The sequence below is a fragment of the Sciurus vulgaris genome, assembly GCF_902686455.1.
Source record: "Sciurus vulgaris genome assembly, chromosome: 13".
In the NCBI taxonomy this organism is placed as follows: domain Eukaryota; kingdom Metazoa; phylum Chordata; class Mammalia; order Rodentia; family Sciuridae; genus Sciurus; species Sciurus vulgaris.
The window spans coordinates 39,721,840-39,741,838 of record NC_136474.1 but is presented as its reverse complement, the minus strand read 5'-3'; the positions used below and the strand labels follow the sequence as shown (position 1 = coordinate 39,741,838).

The 19,999-nt window shown below is 37.8% G+C and overlaps 1 protein-coding gene across 1 annotated transcript in view; it reads left to right on the top strand.

Annotated features, from left to right (window-relative positions):
- The window catches only part of PTPRM (protein tyrosine phosphatase receptor type M), an 849,607-nt gene that overhangs the window by 595,787 nt on the left and 233,821 nt on the right, over positions 1–19,999 (top strand). Inside the window, 1 exon segment of the mRNA XM_079108449.1 lies at positions 939–1,071. Coding sequence (XP_078964575.1) covers positions 939–1,071 — 133 coding nt within the window.

Below are 19,999 nucleotides of genomic sequence, written 5' to 3'. Positions count from 1 at the left end.
GAGAAGTTTGGACATGAAATACTTTTCTCTATCTAGTATGGGTTGGCATGGTAGCTCAGACACCAAGCACTGTCCCATCCTGGTCCGACAAGGAGAAGCCCTAAAAAACTGATTTCTGTTTAGTGAATTGAACATTGCATTCCCGATATTTTTCATCATGAACTCATTTAGCAGAGGAAATAGATGTTTCATCAAACATGGATTTGACATTCCATCACATTATACTGTAAACAGGACAAACGGCATGTTGGAAATGGGAAGCCAGGAGAGCTGAGATGTGGCTGCCACTCTAAGTCCCTGGTTATCTCATTTAAACAGATATTAAATGTGGGTGCCAGTGGTGTGATCACCAGCTGCTTCCCACTTTGTGAATAAATTGCTTAGAAGGAGTCTTTTGCCTACCAGATGTGACCTAGATTTTGATTTCCAAAGGCAAGGGGGGAAAAAACTCTATTATGTTAAAAAACAATTGCTGGTAAAATGCATGGTAAATGAGCTTATCTTACTTTTCCAGGTGTTTGGGCTAATATGTTATGGAATTATTGCTTCATTTATGAAAAATAATTGAGGAAAATGTTCCAGCAAATCAAATTTGGATAAAGGCTTAGGGATAGCTATTGTGTTGGTAGCAAGTTTTTAAATGGTAGAAAGAGCAGGAGCCAAGAGAGATAATAAAAATATTTTAAAACTGTATTTGAGAAGAGTCTCTTATAAAGGGGTCAGATGTGGGTGTGCTGTGGTTTAGTAAAATATTGAAGAACAACGCGAACAATTACAGTCCTTTCAGTGCATGTGAAAGCTGTTTAAAAAAAATCAAAGCTCGTCTGTCTGCTGGCTCTGATAAGTCTCATTACTCTGTTAAATGCAGAAAAAAAATTTAAAATGTAACATCTCTATTCTCTTACTCTCTCTCCTGTTCCATTTCCTTTCATCTTCAGGAGCTGCCACTCCAAAACCAGTCCCAGAACCTGAGAAACAAACAGATCACACAGTTAAAATTGCTGGAGTCATTGCCGGCATCTTGCTGTTCGTTATTATATTTCTTGGAGTTGTGTTGGTAATGAAGAAAAGGTGAGTCCCCAGCTGTTGCCAAAAATGTAGTTATCTCCTATTGTTTGCCAGGTTGCTTCGTGTTCAAAAATATTCGGTTACCGAGTTGGCATTGATGACCAAGACACATCTGTGACTCTGTGATTACTCACATATTTCATCATGTAGCATTCAAGGTTATGGGCCAGAAGTTTAGAGTAAATGGCAGTGTTTTGTATGAATATATAAAACATCATGCCAAAATAGTACAAGAATTATATTCTTTATAATGCATAAAGCTCTGAAAATCTTAAAAGCTAGTTCTGTGCAAGGGAATTCATAGTAATTACTACTAACTTGCTGATATATTTGGAGTGCTCGAGGATATGAGAAAGCGCTTTTCCTCGTTATTTTATAAGGAAGATGAGCCCATGTTATGTGCAGGCCCCATACCAGGGTGTTTACTTAATCAGAACAGTACCCCTTGAGAAAGAGAATCCCAAAGAACAGCCCCTGAGAAAAATAGCAGAACATCAACACATATAAGGATAAGTGAGAGTACAAGTTAAATGTCATAATATGGCTCTGTCTAGCCAAGGAGTCATCTGGCAGAAGAGATAAATAGATCTGGCTACAATAAGCAATTCTTACCTTCCATATTGAAACATTTTGCTCTGTGAAGAAAAATAAAACCATACTTAGAAACAAAATCCTCAGTCTACATAAAAATGACCAACTTAAAAATATAGATGGTACAAAAATAATAGGATAATCTCCAAAACAGAGGACATATATGGGTCTTATTACTTTTCTCTGTGGTTTAAAAACAATTCCTGTCATGTAGTGAGAATGAGCTCATGGATGGTAGGCAGTGAAGGAGGAGAGGTTGCCCAGGAAGGTCTTGAGGGGAGGCTGTACTGGGTCCTGAAATCTGCTGGTGACCTTTAAGCAGGTAGGAACACGATCAGACTTTATGGTAGGAAGTTGAACTGAGTGAGGAGGGGAAGTCCTCAAAAAAAAAAAAAAAAAAGGATGAAGATAAACCAGGCGTGGTGGTGGCACATGCCTGTAATCAATCCCATGTGCTCAGGAGTCTGAAGACGAGGACCTGGAATTCAAGCCTCAGGAAAAGCAACTCAGTGAAACCCTTTATCTAAATAAATTACAAAATAGGGCTGGGGATGTGACAGCTCAGTGGTCAACTGCCCCTGAGTTCAATCCCCAGTACCAAAATTTTAAAAAAATGTGAAAATAAAACCTGGGGTGATAGCAATATAGAAGGGGTGAATTGACTTCCAGATATGTGCAAATGTGCTTCTTCCTCCATGTGTATTTTCTTCCAGTTCAGCTCCAGAATGAAGTGTGTCCCTTTGATAGCTGTATACACCACTGGTTTGGGGTCCTCATCATTTCATGTTCTTTATCCTTTTTTCTCTTTTTTCACCCTTTATTTAATTGCTCTCATCACTTTGAATACTTTTTTCCCTTTTCATTCTAGTTCTCTGTACCTCTCTGTACTTTTCGTAAGTTCCTTTTTTCTTTTTTCTTCCTCCATATTTCTTATAATTTTTTTCTCTCCTCTTCTTTATCTCTCACCTCTCTTAATTTTTTCCCTAGATGTTCTTCATCTTGGTGTTTATGAAAATACCTGATTTTTGACACCAATGATCCATCTTTTCTTTTTTTGGTAGTAGTAATATGTCTCAACTAAAACCTAAACCTAAGCAACAATAAGGACTCATATGCCTGGATATTCAAACTGAAGATTGTAGAGCAATTATTGTAAATTCTGGGAATGTATTGAATCTTTGTGTCATGTAGCAAGAGGAATTGCTTGAAGCTAGTAATCCAGTTGCCCTTGTGACTCTAGCTAAATGTTATCTAATCCTCTAAGGGTCTTTTTCTGATGGATTAATTCATCTTTTTACCTAGGTCTCTCAGGTAGTCACAGAGGTTATGTTATAAATTATGCATTTGAAGAGATTGCCTGCAGAAACATATGGCCTTGATACAACTTTAGGCTAAATACCCATAAGTCCTGTCAGATTTTACATGATTATTTACTAAACAATATTCTTTAAAGGGCTGTCTTCACAGCATGTACCACTTCTGTCTTTGCTTCTTTTGAAATATAGATTATGTTTTCCATAAGGCAAATTAGCTAATATCTCATTCTTGGAATATATAAAACCTATAAAATTTAGGCCTGAACAATCATGTGGTACAAATTGTCATGTTTAACAGAAATTCTTAAAACTTGTAATAATTCAGGGCTTCTCACCCAAATTCAAGTCTAAATGTTAAAAGTAGTGCTTTTAAACAGAATAGTTAAAACATGGTATTAATCATAGATAAGGTGCTGGAGTGTTACTGATGTGTAGCAAGCATGTTTCATTATTTAAGCCTGCCCAGTAGGTCTGCCAAATGCTCTTTGTTCAGTCACTTCATGTCCAGAAATGTTCGTTTGTGAGTAGTTGATCTTTCAGCTGTGTCTCCCCCTGTCCCACAGGAGGCCCTCAATTAAAAAGGAGAAGCAGTGGGGAAGTGAAAAAAGGGAATGAGAGAGGGAAAGGCAAGCACAGCCTCAGGTGTGGATTTCTAGACATAATTAGTCATTTTTGCTGGTAGAACCTAATTCTCCCAAACTTTGAGCTCATTCCTATGTGGGCTCGTTAGCCTGCTTTTCCCCTACCCACAGCATTCTGAGGCAGCCAACTCAATTATGTGCATTGGTCATAAAGACCATCAAGGCCCAAGTCAAGAGTGGCCTTCTTCAAAAATAGCTGGAGAAGGTTGAAAAGTTAAATATGTTCAACTCATACTAATTCCTGGAATTCCTTTGCATATAGACAATAATGACTAAAATCTGACATGACCTTCAGTTTTAATGTCCTATAAACCTTTCACAAATCAATGCCTAATAGTTTTTTGTTTCTTAGTATTAAGTCATTTTGTCCTTGTCTGGTCTAATATAATATGAAAACCTCTTTTTTGAAAAAAAAAAGTTTTATAAGGCCTGTACATTTATTTTATTTTATTCTATAGGCAAGGCAGTTTCTTTTTATTTTCCCTGTCCTAAAATTATGTGTCCTTTGTGGGTGTAACATTTTGATGCAGCAACTGTTAAGGAAGGATGGAAGATAAAGATCTATGAAATTAAAGTTTCATACAGAGCCATGTGGCAATATACTCTCAATATTATTGTATATTAAATGGAGTAGTAGATATTTCTCACCATATTTCACCCATGGATAATTAAATATATTTATATAAATGAAAATACCTGCATTTTCAACATTTTTCAAAGGAATAATTTATCTCAATTACACGTTAGACAGAATTTAGTATATAAGCACCATCAATTTTACCATGATTAATTATATTTACCATTGTTTCTAAAATTGCTGTAGATCTTTCATAAGTTTGAGAACATTTGTATTAATTACAATAATATTCCTGTCTCAGCCATTGTGATACATTCAAATTGCAAAAGTTTTTATTATTGGGAAATAATTAAAGAGATGAATTTATTGGGCAAACTAGCAAATGGTAGCTGTTCTATTACATAAACACTGCTTACAGGTAAATATAACTGTTTTAATCCTGAAACACTGTGTCCCTGTCTGCTTTCCATAACTCATTTTTACCAACATACAGTTTACAAGTGAAGCATAAATTATGAAATTATTTATTACCCCTTCTATTATATTGAAACAATGTAATAGAAACAATTACCAAGAAGGAATTTGTAATAAAAATGGGAAATATTTCTGAAGTTATGAAACAAGAAAGATAAGAGGGAAATTTTGATGAAAGCCTTATTCTCAAAGAGATGCCTGAGGTGTGTGGCTGGAGGCAAGTTGACATTAACTCTAGTTCCTCTCTTTTGCCTGTTTACAAAGGAGACAGGATTGCCTCCACTATGGCTAGTATGACGTGTTTGCAGAAGACATCTTAAGTTCTGAATGCTTAATTCAAAGTCCTATTTCAAAATCACAGTTCTTGAAACTACAAGGAGGAAGTCATGCAGACATTTCTTCCTGAATATTATTTTAAATATGTAAATTTAACATGGAGTCATATCTAAGAACCAGATCCTGACACCTTTCTGCCCTGACACATGCTCTGGCATACTTGAAATGGGACCTATGTGCACATAGATGTATAATGGAAGTGTTGTTTCCACATGTCAATTAACTTCTGTCCTTCAGGTTTCTATATGAAAATGAAATAGGCTGGTAGTTAAGGGTAAGATGAACAAATAGATCTGTATAAAGGCCTTTTCTAACTTGGACTCTTCGTGATTATTCTAGCTCCTAAATTAGCCCCCATTTCTGATCTCAGCCTAATGGTTTATTTAATTATGCTTTATTGGGACATCTTTTTGGAAATCTTTATAAAAATGATTTTATTTTAAAAGGGATAAAAGGAATGTAAGTACCAAACTTCCATCTGATGGAGGAAGCTGTGAAAGAATGCTAAGGGGCATGCCTTTATAATCTCACCTTCCAGCTTTCTACTTCGAAAAAATATAAATTTAAATGAGGTTTTTACGTCTAGGTACTAATTTGCATCTATGAAATGGGATGATGTGGATGAAGTGTATTTCATGGAGAAGCAGTGAGAATTAAAGTAGTTGATGTATGTATATAGTTGGCCCTTGATATATCATAGCTTAAGGATTCAGAAGTCACCGAACTGGTCCCAGGACACATATGTAGTAAGTGACTGAAGCTGGGTTAAATACAAATGTGTCTAAATCCTTAACCACCCTGCTGCAGTGATGCCTGGGAGGAAAACTCACAGGTGCCTCTGGCTCTGTAAAATTTCTGTGTCTGTTGACTGAAAGCACAGTACCATCATCAGCTTGTCACATTTTACTGTTACTATAGATTTTTGAAATGCTGCCAGCATGCCAAAGTCTTTTAGAAACATCAATGGAAAATATCTAAATAAATTCCTTTTTCCACTTCCTCTTTTACAGAGATGTTTTTGAAATCCTTTTGAATAAGTGTAACTTTTGTCAATTCATTAGTTTCTTCTGATAGCACAATAGTGAAGATGCTTTTTTGAGGCTCAGGGAATGAGAGAAATTTGTGAAGTTTTATAGGAAGTCCTGAGGCAAAGGTGTGTTAGCTACAACCCTTCCTCCTCAGAGGCTCAGGCAGTCTGGGAGCTGTGGAGGTGAGAGCCAGGTCCCTGGAGACAGCTGCCTGAGCTCAAGTGTTGCTTCAGAGGCTCCCGAGCTGTGTGAAGCACCTAGCTTTGTGGCCCTCAGCCTCCCCAAGCTATACCTGGGTATAATAATAGAACCTATCTCAGAAAGTGTTAGGAGAAGAAATTATTTAATCCTTGCAAAGTGCTGGCCCCCATAAATATTAACTATATTAGTAATGAATATAATCCTCTAGTAGAGGAGCTGTCACTGCCTCCCTAGTGTCAATGCCCGTAATGTGCATGCCTCCAAGTCTTTCTTTTCAGACGTAGGAGAAGAGCGAGGACAGGGGCTATCTGTGCTTTAGAGGGCAGCCTCCCCTCCTTTTCCTGTGGGGGAGCAGCACTCCTTTGCATCCAAAGACATACACATGATGAATCTTTAATTATGAAGCTAGCTAGTGGCACAACTGACTATAATGAAACTGCTTACTGGCCTCTTTTCCAAAGGCCAGGCCTTGGTAAAGGTCCTGTGGCTGAAAGCATCAAGCAAAACCCTTCTTCAATCATGCTCATCCACTAGGGTTCTTTATGTAGAGACCCTTGCTAAGTCAAGGAAAGTGTTAGATTATGGGGAAAAGAACAATATTCTCTGCCGAGAAGTAAACCAGAGATGATGGGAAAACCCTCAGAGTGCCAAAAGCTTCTTGAGTGGCCATGGCCTTGGCATTAACCACAAATACTTGGAGGTTCCAAACCTGCTAAACCAGACCTAGTAAAGCACCCAGTGGTCTGCCACGAGGGGTAAGGACATGAGGACAACTTTTGCTCTTCTTGGGATACTAAAAACTTCTCCATGCACCTGCATGGACCCTGAGCCTGTCTTCATTCCTGCTCCTGCAGCTGCCACTGTTCTAGAAAGTCAGTGCAGGCTCCCGGAACACCTAGGTTGTGGGCTCTTATGCAGCCTTGTGGCCAGGCACCATCCCTGAGCTTGTACCACACTCACAGGGCAAATCCTCAGAACCAACCCAGGGCAAAGTTGTCCAACTGATTTTTGATTTTAATGCTTGGTTACTTCCCAGCACTGCTTATTTTGATCCTTTCCCCTTAGGATAGCTTTTAAAAACTGTGAAAACTGGTTCTTTTTCAGTAGTTCTTACCTCTGAAGCTCTAACCCTAGAGCTCATCTAGGTTGTATGTTCACTACTAAAACTGACCATTCATCATGTGGCTGTTGCCAGATGGTATCAACATGCCCAACCCATCCCAACCCATGACCTTGCATTCTCTAGAGAGGGTGTATGACAGGAATTTACTCTAAAGGTTGTAGAGTGGGAAATATCATGAGCATGAAAACAGAGTGTATCCTGTTTGGAATGATTGTTAAAATAAGTATTTTGGTAAGCCCAAGAATTCAAACTTCATAATATCACTTCTTCAATTTTTTTCCAATTTTGTTTTGTATTAATAATGAAAACAGCCATGAAAATACATACATTAAAAAGAAAAAAATCTATATACCTTAAAAACATAGGTTCCTAATCTGAGTTCTTTGGGCAAAACACATGATCCCTCTTCTAGCATAAATCTAAATTTCTTTTAAGGAGTTATAAATGAGATCATTCAGTTAGACTCATTTATAGAAAATAGAATTAAAGTAAATTTTATAAAGAATAAAGAAGAGCTATTGTGTTAAAAGGGGAATGTTTTCCTGATTTAGGGTTTTTTGGACGATGTTAGAGTTGAAAGTTGTAAGACTTTGTTAAATAACATATTTACTTAAATAAGACAGGCATGTTTTTGCCCAGTGTCTTCACAGAGGATGCTTTTTGAAGTGAATGATGCTTCACTAGATCCACTGAAAGAAGTTTTTGACTTTGTTATTTTCATATATCCTGTTTTCCTTATTGGCACTGCCACGTAGAAATAAAACAAAGCTATTTTATGGGGTTTATTTCAACAAGTAAAAAACAACTCATTTATTGAGTTCTAACATACTTCTACTTCTTTGTAAAAATAAAACAAGGAATAAAATTGGCAAAAATGTAGTTGAGGTTATCCATCTAAGAATGGTCCATTTTATCTCTTCTAAGTACTCACCAGCATGAACACAAATTTCCATTAATTGGGTTCCTGTGATGATGGATTCAGCATCTTGCCTGAGTGCCCCAGATCCAGTTTGGACACTTGGATTCTGGTGCTCCCTTCATTTCAGTGGCAATAGTCTAGCCTCCTGGCATTCACAATCTGGGTAATTTAAGTGCCATCTCTTTCCTATTAGATTATAGCATGACATATGGGCTGATCCTTTTTAGTCATCTTCAACACCCCATTCTTCGCCCATACTAGACATGCAGCATACCTCTTCATTAACAAGAAAGTACACTTGTTTACACAAGCTATAGGGGAATGTACCTCAGTGGTAGAATGCTTGCCTAACAAGCAGGAGGCCCTGAATCTGATTTCCCAGCACTGCTGGATAAATAAATAATGCCTTTAATGGAACACTGGACTTTGAATTGCTTCGACTTTACAAAAAAATCTGGTAAATAAGTTGTATGATATATTTCATATTTCTGTAATACAAATATTATGATGAACAAACATTCTCTACTTGGAATGTATAATATTTTGAAAATGTGAATAGTAATTCTTTGAAATTTTAATTTTTTAAAATATTTTAAAATAGCTGAAAAATTGGGTATATAAATTCTGATACAGTTTAATTAAAAGAAAAAAGGACCTGTACTCTAATTTATTTAAACCACCATTTATTTTATTTATTAATTTTTTATTTTTATATTTTGAATCAACCGTGATTACACATATTTATGGGATGGTGTCATTTCAACACATGTGTACCATATGTAGGGATCAGATCATGGTAACTGTCCTGTGTCACCTCAGATATACTATGATTTTTTTTGTTGGAAACATTCAAATCCTCTTTACATTCAATTAATCACTGTCAATCATAGCTTTCAGTGGAATATTAAAAGTTATCCTTCCTATTTAATAGCACCCCCATACCCATTAATCATCCTATCTCCACTTCAACCTCCCCCAGGTATAGCAATCCAAAGTTGCTACTTTGAAACTTTTTATGATAAATAACATACTATTTCTGAAACTATAAAGAGTATACTCCATTGCATTTTTCACAAGCAACATGAATTTAGGTTGAAAAGACATATTCAACAATGAATATACAGGGACTGAGGTTGTAACTCAGTGGTAGAGTGCTTGCTTTGTGTGTATGAAGCACTGAGTTTGAGCCTCAGCACCACATAATAAATAAAGGTATTATGTACATCTACAACTAAAAAAATTTTCTAAAATTTTTAAAGGTGAATAAACAGCCTTGAGGTGAATTTTCTTTTTACTGTGGGCACAGTCCTAATCAGTTAAAACATCCAGTTTTTCAGGTCTTTCATTTAGTGTGTTTACAGTAGAAGTCTCTAGACCTCAGTCTTCAGTAGCTATGTCTGAGGTCTCTGGTCCATTGAAGCCTTCTCATTTCCAGGACAGACTCTCTGCTGCTAATAGCTCTCCCGCTGTGTCATTACATGGCATCATTCTTTCTGGCATGTTTCATAAGAATTATATGATGATGTACATTGGCTCATTGTCCCTGTGTCAGAAAGAAAACAATAGGAACACATTCAGGGGAAAGCCATTTGTGAAAATGGTTCTTGTAAGTGCAGAGTTATTGGGAGCTATCAAAAATGTCCTTTATCCTTTTACTTGATTTGTCTTAAAAGCCTGAGTTGTGGGTTTGAAGTCAGCATGGTCAGTAGTTGAGGAAATTGGCTGCTCCTTAAAAAGAATTGGTCAGTTCTCAATGCCTCATTCCTAGGTATGGATTTAACCTTTACTGAAAAGAAAGGGAGGAAAGTCTCAGAGATACATTAAGATCCTCAAAATGAAGTGGTAACATAGCATTCACTGAAAATCTTAACTTGGTAGCCCTTACCCTGGGGTGGCATTGCTCCTTAGAGGAAGCTTAGAAATGCCTGACAGTGTCCTCACCAAAAATTACTTCATCGCTGTGGCATCTGTTTGTTGCATAATATTATAGTCACAACTGTCAAGAGATTTCTTTTATGATTTGTTAAGTGATGGTTGACTCAAGAGTTCTGGTCCTAACATCTCAGAAGGTATAGTTAAGCATCACCATTATTGTTATTGTTATCACTGCCCACATGGGACCCCTAAGGGTGACCCAGGTGAGTACAGGTGAGGTCCTGGCACAGAGCATTGTCAAGAAGGCATTCCCATTCCAACCTCAGTCACATACAGCAATGCCACTTATCTTCCTGTCCCCACTAGGAAGTGGGAAGAAATCTTGATTTCTTTGATTAAATCTCCTAATTTTATTTGTTGGAAATTAATCAATTTTTAATACTGTGTTGACCAAATAGGTATTCAGTCACCAGTTTGTGATTCTAATTCTGTTTTAAGATAAGCTGAGCCAAGACATATAAGTAACCACATTTTAAAATTTCTCTTTACCTATGTTTCTGGTCTAGGTGGTATCTTAAACTAGACAGTGGTTGGCCCTTTCCTCATCCACATTTCCTTCTCATCACACCCTTGCTAGTAGTACTCCGTAATGCCCTGAGGAACCTCAACTGGACTACAACCTACTTTGTGAATGAGTGGTTCTTACTTGGAATCACAGGGAGATAAAAACTTCAGTTATCTTGAAGGTGATGTGGCCAGGTGGTCATGAATGAGCATACCTCCCATTTACCATCAGAGCTCAATTCCCGCATTCTGCACCTTCAAATTGCTGTTGACTCCTGAATCTCTCTCTAATCCAACCTGGAATCCTTTGGACTCTTGAGTCTCAGATAGTCCTATGAGGCTACTTTCTCTCAGAAGGTTAAATTTCTTAAATCCGTAATCATCTTTCTGGTCTTTGAAAGCAACCCCCTTGTGAAGGATAGAGTGGTGGGCTGCCCCTCATGGAGTTGGTTTCTGTGGATGGTTCCAGGAGGGAAGCCACTCATACAGACTCTCCTTCCTGAGGGATTATTCAGAGACCCAAGTGCTCAGGGCCACCTGATGCCTCATCCAGCCCTTGTGAGAAGGCAGGAAACCTGGGACTCATGCAATAGCAGGACTGTTGCTAACACCTGGGTATGAATTTCTTCACATACTCTTTTATGCTGCCTTTGCAAAGGAGTAAGATTTATCATGTTGCTATCATCTGAGAGTAAGGCAATAGTCTGTTTCCCTATGTAGTCACCACTCCTCTCCCACAGGTTCCAAATCTATGAATTCAACCAACCAAAAACCAAAAACATTAGGAAAAAGATTGCATCTATCCTCAATATGTACAGACATTTTTCTTATCACTATTCCCTAAACAAACTAGTAACAACTAGTAACACAGCCTTTGCATTATATTAGGTGTTCTAAGTCATCTGAGCTGATTTAAAATATGCAGGAAGATGTATATTATAAGTAAGTACTATGCCATTTTACACAAAGGACTTGAATATCCACAGACACTCCTGGAACCAACCCCCATAAATACCAAGGGAAAACTGTTCCCAAACCCATCTTTATGACCTGTCTTTAAAGAAGATAATTTAAACAATTTCCAGGGCTGTGAAATTTTTGAGTTGTCCAGTGTCTGTCCCATCCACAGCCTTGTGACCCTGCTAATCCTTTGCTGCTTTTGGCTGAAGCACACCAGGGGCCATCACAGTACATCTAACACATGTAGTAGCACAGACCTGCCACCCTCCCTCAGAGAGCTGCAGCACCTTCCAACTACCTAGTGCTGCCCCAGCCCACTCCTGAGGCCAGGCCAACACACACCTACTCGGGAGCTGAGGGGACAGGCTTAGCTTCTGTATGTCCTATTCGCTTGCAGGTGCTTAGACTTCAGTGACCTTATTTATTTGAATTTCTAAACAACATCTAACTCTCCCACAACTTCTCCCTAAAACTCAAAATGGTTACTTTTTTTCTAACCTGGAACTTCAGATACAGGCCTGGATTAAGGCCTGGACTACATTAAATTAATTTGTTGATGTCCCCCTGAGGAAGGAAACTCACCAGACCTGAGCTTGCCACTGGTGAGGCTCAGGTCCTGAAGCCCTGTAATCAGTCTGAAGTGTCCTCAGCCCTCCACAGCCATGGTACTGTAACCTCAAGGAAGTTCTGCCAAGTGCAGATGTATTTTACCAAAGGAATGCAACATAAATAAATGGTACTCATCCTGTGAACGTTTTATTTTATAGTTGACAGTTGACATGAAGAACAATAGCAGCACCCAAATTTAAATGAAGTTAAACCTACCTAAGTAAAAGTATAGTATATTAGGTGGAGGAAGAAACTCACTCTGGGAAAAGTGTGGTTGATTAATGAGCACCATTAACAAGTTCACAGTTTCAAAGGTCAAAATTATAGATCTGATTATGTACAGTGTAACACTCTTCATTGATTTTTAGGTCCTTTTCCTATCACAGGACATAAAAGACATTGCTCAGGATTTTTTAAATGCCATGTGTTCTATGATTTATAAAATTGTAAATTATCAAATACATCTTTAATTACTGACCACTGGATTGGCTTTGGCATTTTTTAGTTTAATTGAGGGCACGTAGCAATCATTTCTCTTTCAGATGTTGCACTGCTAATTTTGGAGATAATATGTGAAGAACTTACAACAATTTAGCTGGAACTCTGAATAAATAACAAATCAAGTTAGGCTAAGGTAAATGAATTAGCCCTAATGAAAGATCCATAAATTCAGAGAAACCAAGCAGAATATAGAAAAACAAATTAAAATAGATTTTTGGATTCTAAAATGTTGTTTTCTATCATGACTTGAGGACTCCACTGGATGAGGACATTAGCCAAGAAGTCTCTTACTTAGTTAATTTTGTGATTTGGCAAACATGGTCTGTTGAACTTATTTCCCTGGCAGCATGAAAGCCCATTTTTAGGTGTGCACATGATGAAAGTGATACTACACTAGGGCCTACCAATGCAGTCCTACTGTTTTTAATTACAGAAATGTCTTTCTAGGTATATGTCCAAAAGAACTGAAAAAGGGGTCTATTTATACACCTGCATTCATAGACTCATTAATCACAGCAGCCAAACGGTAGAAGCGACCCATGTGTCCTTTGACAGATGAACGGATAAACAAAACATGGTGTGCACCCAATGGGATAGCTTCCAGCCTTTACAGGATGGATATTCTGACACTTGCTATGGCATAGACGAACCTTGAGAACATTATGATAAGTGAAATAAACCAGTCGCAAAAAGTTAAAATACTGTGTGATTCAGCTTATATAAGGCACCTGGAGTGTTCAGATTCATAGACAGAAAGTAGAAATGTGTTTGTGAGACGTGGGCTGGAGGCAATGAGGAGTTAGTGTTTAATGGGTACAGTTTTAGAATGGGTGAAGTTTAGAATGATGAAAATTTCTGGAAGTAGAAGGTGGTAATGGTTCTACAAGTATTTGAATATACTTAGTACCTCTGAATTTTTTTTATTAAAATGGTTGATATGGTAAATTTTACATTGTGTGTGTGAGTGTATACAGTGCTGCTGACAGTGGTGACAGCAAGAAAACAAAACTGCCTTGGAAAAGCACCTCCTGCATTGTCAGCATCATACTCCAGAGGTAGGCAGGATGGCCATCGACCTGGAACCAGCCAGAACGTGTGCACAGATCATGGTGATGATGCCTGATTATTGCAATCTCAAGTGAAGAAAGCAGTATGTTCTGCTGTGTTATTTTTCAACCCTAGAGAGTGAAATACAGGTAGTTTAAGCTGATGGCTTCTACAGCTGTCAATTTTTTGTCTTCTTTATTAGTAACAGTGACAGTGGCACAGGTAATCCACAAACTGAATACCAATGTGTCCAGCATTCTAAAGGCTCACAGGGCCTCAAGTCAAATCCCAGAGCTCCTACATGCAGGCTCCAACATTGGACAGTTTCACTTTTATGGGTCTGAGTAAAAGAAAGAAAATTTAGTACATGCTGCCTAAAACCTAGGACTTCTGTTCCTCTCAGTTGAAGGAGGCATTTGTTATGGATCTCAAATTATTCTTCAGTTGCCCTGTTTTTGGTGATATTTTTCTGCAAAGTAGACTTTGTGGCTCTCAGTTGACTAGAAACTCTCTGAGGACAGGACCTATGGCTTAATCATCTTTGGTTCTTCCATTGCTAACCCACACTGGGCACTTGTTAACATTTGAGCAGTTCAGTTCACAATAGCTATATTGTGGAACCAATCTAGATGTCCTTCAATAGATAGATAAAGAAACTGTGGAATACTATTCAGCCTTAAAGAATAATAAAATTATGACATTTGCAGGTAAATGGATGGAGTTGGAGAATATCATTCTAAATGAGATAAGCCAATCCCAAAAAACCAAAGGCTGAATGTTTTCTCTGATAAGTGGATGATGATACATAATGATGGGGAGGGGTAAGGGAAAAATGGAGGAAGGATGGATTTTGTAAAGGGAATTGAGGGGTGGGGTGGGGGGGGCGGAAGGAAGGAAAGATAATGAAATGAGACAAACATCATTACCCTATGTACATGTATGATTACACAAATGGCATGACTCTACTTCGTGTATAACCAGAGAAATGAAAAGTTGCACCCCATTTGTGTACAATGAATTAAAAAAAAAAAGTGAACCAGCAGGTGCTCATGTTGTCCTGCCCATCGAGAGGTCCCTCAACCTAGCTCCACAATGAGGTTTGACTGACTCTGACCTATTTGCTTCATCTCATTACTGAGGCAAGTCATTAGACCTATTTGTGTGTGTGTGTGTGTGTGTGTGTGTGTGTGTGTGTGTGTGTGTGTGTGTGTGTTGCTGGGGACTGACCCCAGGGCCTTGCACATGCCGTGTATTTTAGGCCAGTCCTCCATCACTGATTATATGCTTAGCCCACAATTCCAAATCTTGCTTCCCCTGTCTACTTCATGAAATCTTTCTTCCCTGGACTTAAGTGTTCTGTGAAGAAGACAGAGCCTTGTGATAAGATTTCTTCTATCTCCTCTATTGTGGGACACTATGTGATTGTATATGTTATGTATGACTCCAGAACAAATCTTTTTACAGAGCCCATCCATTTTCCAAACAAGTTTATTAACCAGATGATCACCAAAAGGATTAAAGCAAGATTTACCTTAGATAATCCTAGTTACTCATAACTCACCTGTGAATGAAGACAGACTCTTTTAGATAGTCTTCTCATTTATATTATTTATTATTTGCTTAATGATGATTAAGATGGTGAGGACAACAATGGAAGCAGCCAATGTGTATTAAGTGTTATGTATCTGCCTCATACATGGCGGAACCATTAAAATTTTTTTAATGAGTATTTTCAAACTCAGGCCTTGTAACAACTCTGTGACATATGTCTAGTTACTCTATTTTTACTCCAAGGAAGCCAAGGAAGAGAAGGGAATATTTTAAAGTCACATGGTCAGTAAGTGACAGAACCAAGAATTAAATCTGGGTCCCCTGTCTCCAGAGCCTCCATTCTGACCCATTATGGTCCTTTGGTTGAAATGGAATAGCCATAGAAAAAAGTAGATGCAGTATCTGACTAGTGAACTAGAAAGCAACCACCAGGAAAGCCCATGACCTGCACCGTGACCAGTATTCCATGTTTCTTACCTCAGGCATTTAGAGAAAGAATAAAATCATACCCCAGATCCTGGTGCGCAGTTTGATGATGACCCAGTTCAAGGGCCCTTCTCACTTAAGATCAGAACACAGAGAGGATACTGGGGTACCTCCAGCTCCTTTAAAAGCATAGGACACATCAGGGCATATAAGTAGGCTTGAAGCATGCTACAAATTAGTGGAAGGAAGGACACAATTGGAGTTGCAGTCCTTGACTTTTATTTTTTAAACTCATAGTTTTCAAGTTCCGTGATGTTCACACCATAAATTCTAAATTGGTCCAGAAACCTCTCTTAGCCAATGTAACAACTCCTGGGTACCTGGAAATCATGACAGCATTCCTCCTCCTGCTTTCTAGCACTATATGGGATTAGGTCAGAGACTTCTCAGACAAAACCTATTCTTGCTGTTTGTTCACTGCATTGTCCAGGCTGACCTGGTGGATGCTTCCCAGCATTGCCCTTACCAGCCAGACTCGCATTGGTGACTTACAACTGTCTTGGACTGGAAACTCCTGCTGTGTTCTCTTATTCCCTACGTGCTCACTTGATGGCTTCTTAGAGGAAAAGGGGAAGGCTCCCAGTCTCAGTGTGGAGTTGACTCCGGCACTGCTTCCATCATCTCTGCTCCTCCACAGACTAATGAGGAGGAGTTGCCCATGTGTATCTGTGGTCCAGAGGCAAGAAGTTTCCTGTCTGTAGTGAGAAGTTGCCATGCAGGGTGAGGGCTGAACTTCAGAAAACTAGATGCAAGTTCCTAAAGTGGGTTTGGAAGCCCTTCCTTGAGAGGTACAGAGGGTTAGTATGTGGCTGTGTTTTGTGAAAAACTGGGTGAGCTGAAAGTGGTACAGCAACTCTTAGGTTTTTGCCCCTGATGATATAGTATGTCGTCTGATAACAGTGATACTGTTATCTTCTAGTGATGTGTGGAACATGGCATGTTATAAGCCTTTGCAGTGAGTTACACCTCTCCATTTTGGTTGCTGCTAGTTCTCTGCACTGATTTCCATGCCAGGTTCCTGCTCTTGCTTGCTTATTACCAGTTATAAGTATTTTCCATTAGTATTATCCTTTGCCAAGCAGAAAATGTTCTTTGCTTCTCAAGCCTGGAAAACACAGAATATATTTCTAGCACTCAGTTTAAAACACTTACTGGCATTAATAGTTTTTGCCATGTATTTCAACAGTATATTACATTAGTAGTATTAGTTGGACAGGTGTATCCTGAGAATTATTAAATATTTTACAAATAACTTTGACAAGGACATTTTAATGTTCGATCACAGCTAATCACACTTTTATGGTAACTGTTTGGTTTTCAAATTAAACCTTGCAACCCCCATCCCCTTTGTAACAAAACTTGAGTAATAGGAAAACTATGGTAAGGTTTTTATAACATCTTTTATAATTTCAACAAAATATATTTTGAAGTATCATCATAAATATATAAAGTTAAACTAGCAAAAATAAATGCATAGACTACATTCATTGCCTATAGTGCTCTTTAATTTTAATTTTTTCCCTCTTCCACTAACAAATTTATTAAATTTGGTCATTTTCATATGGTTTCATCTTCATTAGTGAAAAAAATTCTATTTCATATTAATTTTTCTTACAATAACTATTTTCTAAAGTCCTGTTATAAGTTGAATCAATACTTAATTATTTGTGCTACTGGAAGAGAGAAAGAGCCAGATAAAATAATAATCACAAATTATTTATATGGTGGAAGAGTGTTGAATTTTGTAGAACAAAGCTCATTTGTGGGCCATTTCACCCTCTCTTACTAAATTTTTGGGGGCAGGATTTAACAGTGATGAATATCCCTGCAACCAAGTTCTCCTCATTGGACCTTACCATTTTGTGTCCAAGCCCTCACTTAGAGCACAGATTGACCACCATGGCAGATAATTTATAAAGAGGAACATTAGCTCACCCATAATCCAGATTCACTATAATATCATGCGAGTAAGTTCTACCCAGACTCAGTAGAAGAAGTTAAATAAAATATATTGCCTTCCTGTTTGACATTAGAATTAAATTTCTCTATAAATATCCTATCAAACCTCTAAGAGATAGTTTCCTTAGATAAAGAAATATTGTGAGAATATGGAAGGAAAATGAAGACGGAAAAGTGTAAATGTCATCCACATATCACAGTGAGAAATACTCAACCAGCAGGAAGAGACAGAAGGCCTATTTTCTCATGCCATTTTATATTCATTTTCTTTCCCATCCCCCAAAAAAGTGAATTTAGGAAGTTTTATTGCAGTTACTATAGACACATGTTAGCAAAGCCTGCCCAAAATGTTGCATGTCCAAGAACATATTAAATCAGAAAAAAAATGTAGAAAATTAATATGACAAACATATTTTCTTTCTTTGGGGATGTGAAGGGGAAGTAAAAGTAATAGGACTAATTTCAACTACTTCTCCATTGCTAAGTGCCTTCTCTGAACACTTCCTAAAGCAGAGCTTCATGCAACTTTTTCAATAACAGTGATTTAGAACAACATTTTCAACAGCAAGGAAGAAAAAAACCCAAATTCTGTATTTACAGCTATCATGAAATTCCAGGTAATTCCTAGAATTGGAAAGAATTTCACCCAAGGCAGGAGCTTAGCATGGTATATGTGTGCACTTTTATTACTGTTCAGGAATCACATGGATTAATTCTAATGTGACTGTTTTCCCACTGCCAAGTACATATATATTCATAAAGGTTGAGTGCATACTAGTTCCCTAACATGTGATTTTAGTTTGTTTGGTTTTTTTTTTTTTTTTTTTTTTTTTTTTTTTTTTTTTTATGTTAGGTTCGGTTTTGTTGGGTTTTTTTTTTTTTTTTTTCTTCTAAGCACTTATTCCTGTAACAAAAATGTGAGTGATTTGGAAACATGATTTAGTATGCAAGTATTCACTTTCCGTTCCTATCTCTTTGAATGGATTTGATGCACAAGATTGTTCAAAGTAAATAGTGCACAGAATTTCAAGAGCTGGGAAGAATCTTAGAGTTCATCTCTTCTTAACCTCTCATTTTAAAGATTTTTTAAAAAATCGTAGATAAGTTAAAATGATTCCTCCGGGGAGGGGGCCCCACAGCTGTGAATCCTAATTTACAGTTTCTGCATAGATTGCTTTCATGTGACTTTTCTGATGGCTGCTTAACTGAGTGATGTCAGCTCTGCTAATTTCATGCCATGTCAGTGGCAATTCATAGGACATACAATTAATTCGAGAATGTTGTATTTTTGTAGTGCAGCTAGGTGAGTTCCTCTAAGCAAAAAATCTTCAGCAATGACAGGCCCCCGATGCCTGAAGAAAGTGCTAGGCCCAGAAAGAGCCTGTGTGATGGATTACCAGGCCAGTGGCACAATTACAGTCAGTTACAGTCTGCTCCTTCAAACTACCAAGCAGTGAATTTGTAAATGAACTGAGCATTTTTTGTTATTAAAGCTTCATTTTACTACTTCCTGTGCAACAAACATTTAACATTGTACTCACTCAAGAAAAAAAAAAGCAGCCTTCAAGTTACTTATAGGCAGTCTTATAATCTTTGGGGCCCTTGTAAATAGTTTACAAATATTTGCCTGTCTTTCTGATTATAATTACAAATATAAGTTTAGATTTATATATTGGAGGAAGAGAAAATTACTCATTAAAGGAACAAATTATAAGGAAATTCTTAAAAGATTCAGTCTCTGAGCTATCCAGGTGCTTTAATTGTGTCTGGCAGCATTATTGTAACTGAGTAGGCCATGGAACCTTACCCTTCCCTCCCCTCCTGATTGCCATCAAAGGTGTCTGACTTTGAGAACTGTATTTGATTGTGGGATTACTGACCACCTATGGCCAAAACTGGTCCAAAATGAAACTGTTAAATACTTCCTCTACTATATAACTCACAGGTGCCCTGCAGCAAAAATGAATTAGCTCTAAATCTTTTCTGTTGAGCACGGTCTTCAATGGTGCTGTCTAATGTATGCTCTTCCATCATTTGCTGAGGGCCAAGAGTAGAGTGGAAGATCCTCAAGCAAAAGGATCAAAATACTCCCCCCAAAAGATTCTAGATTCAATTCATGGATAATTGAAGTAAAACACAGGAGTCATTCATTCTAGACCTAAATAACCTTTTC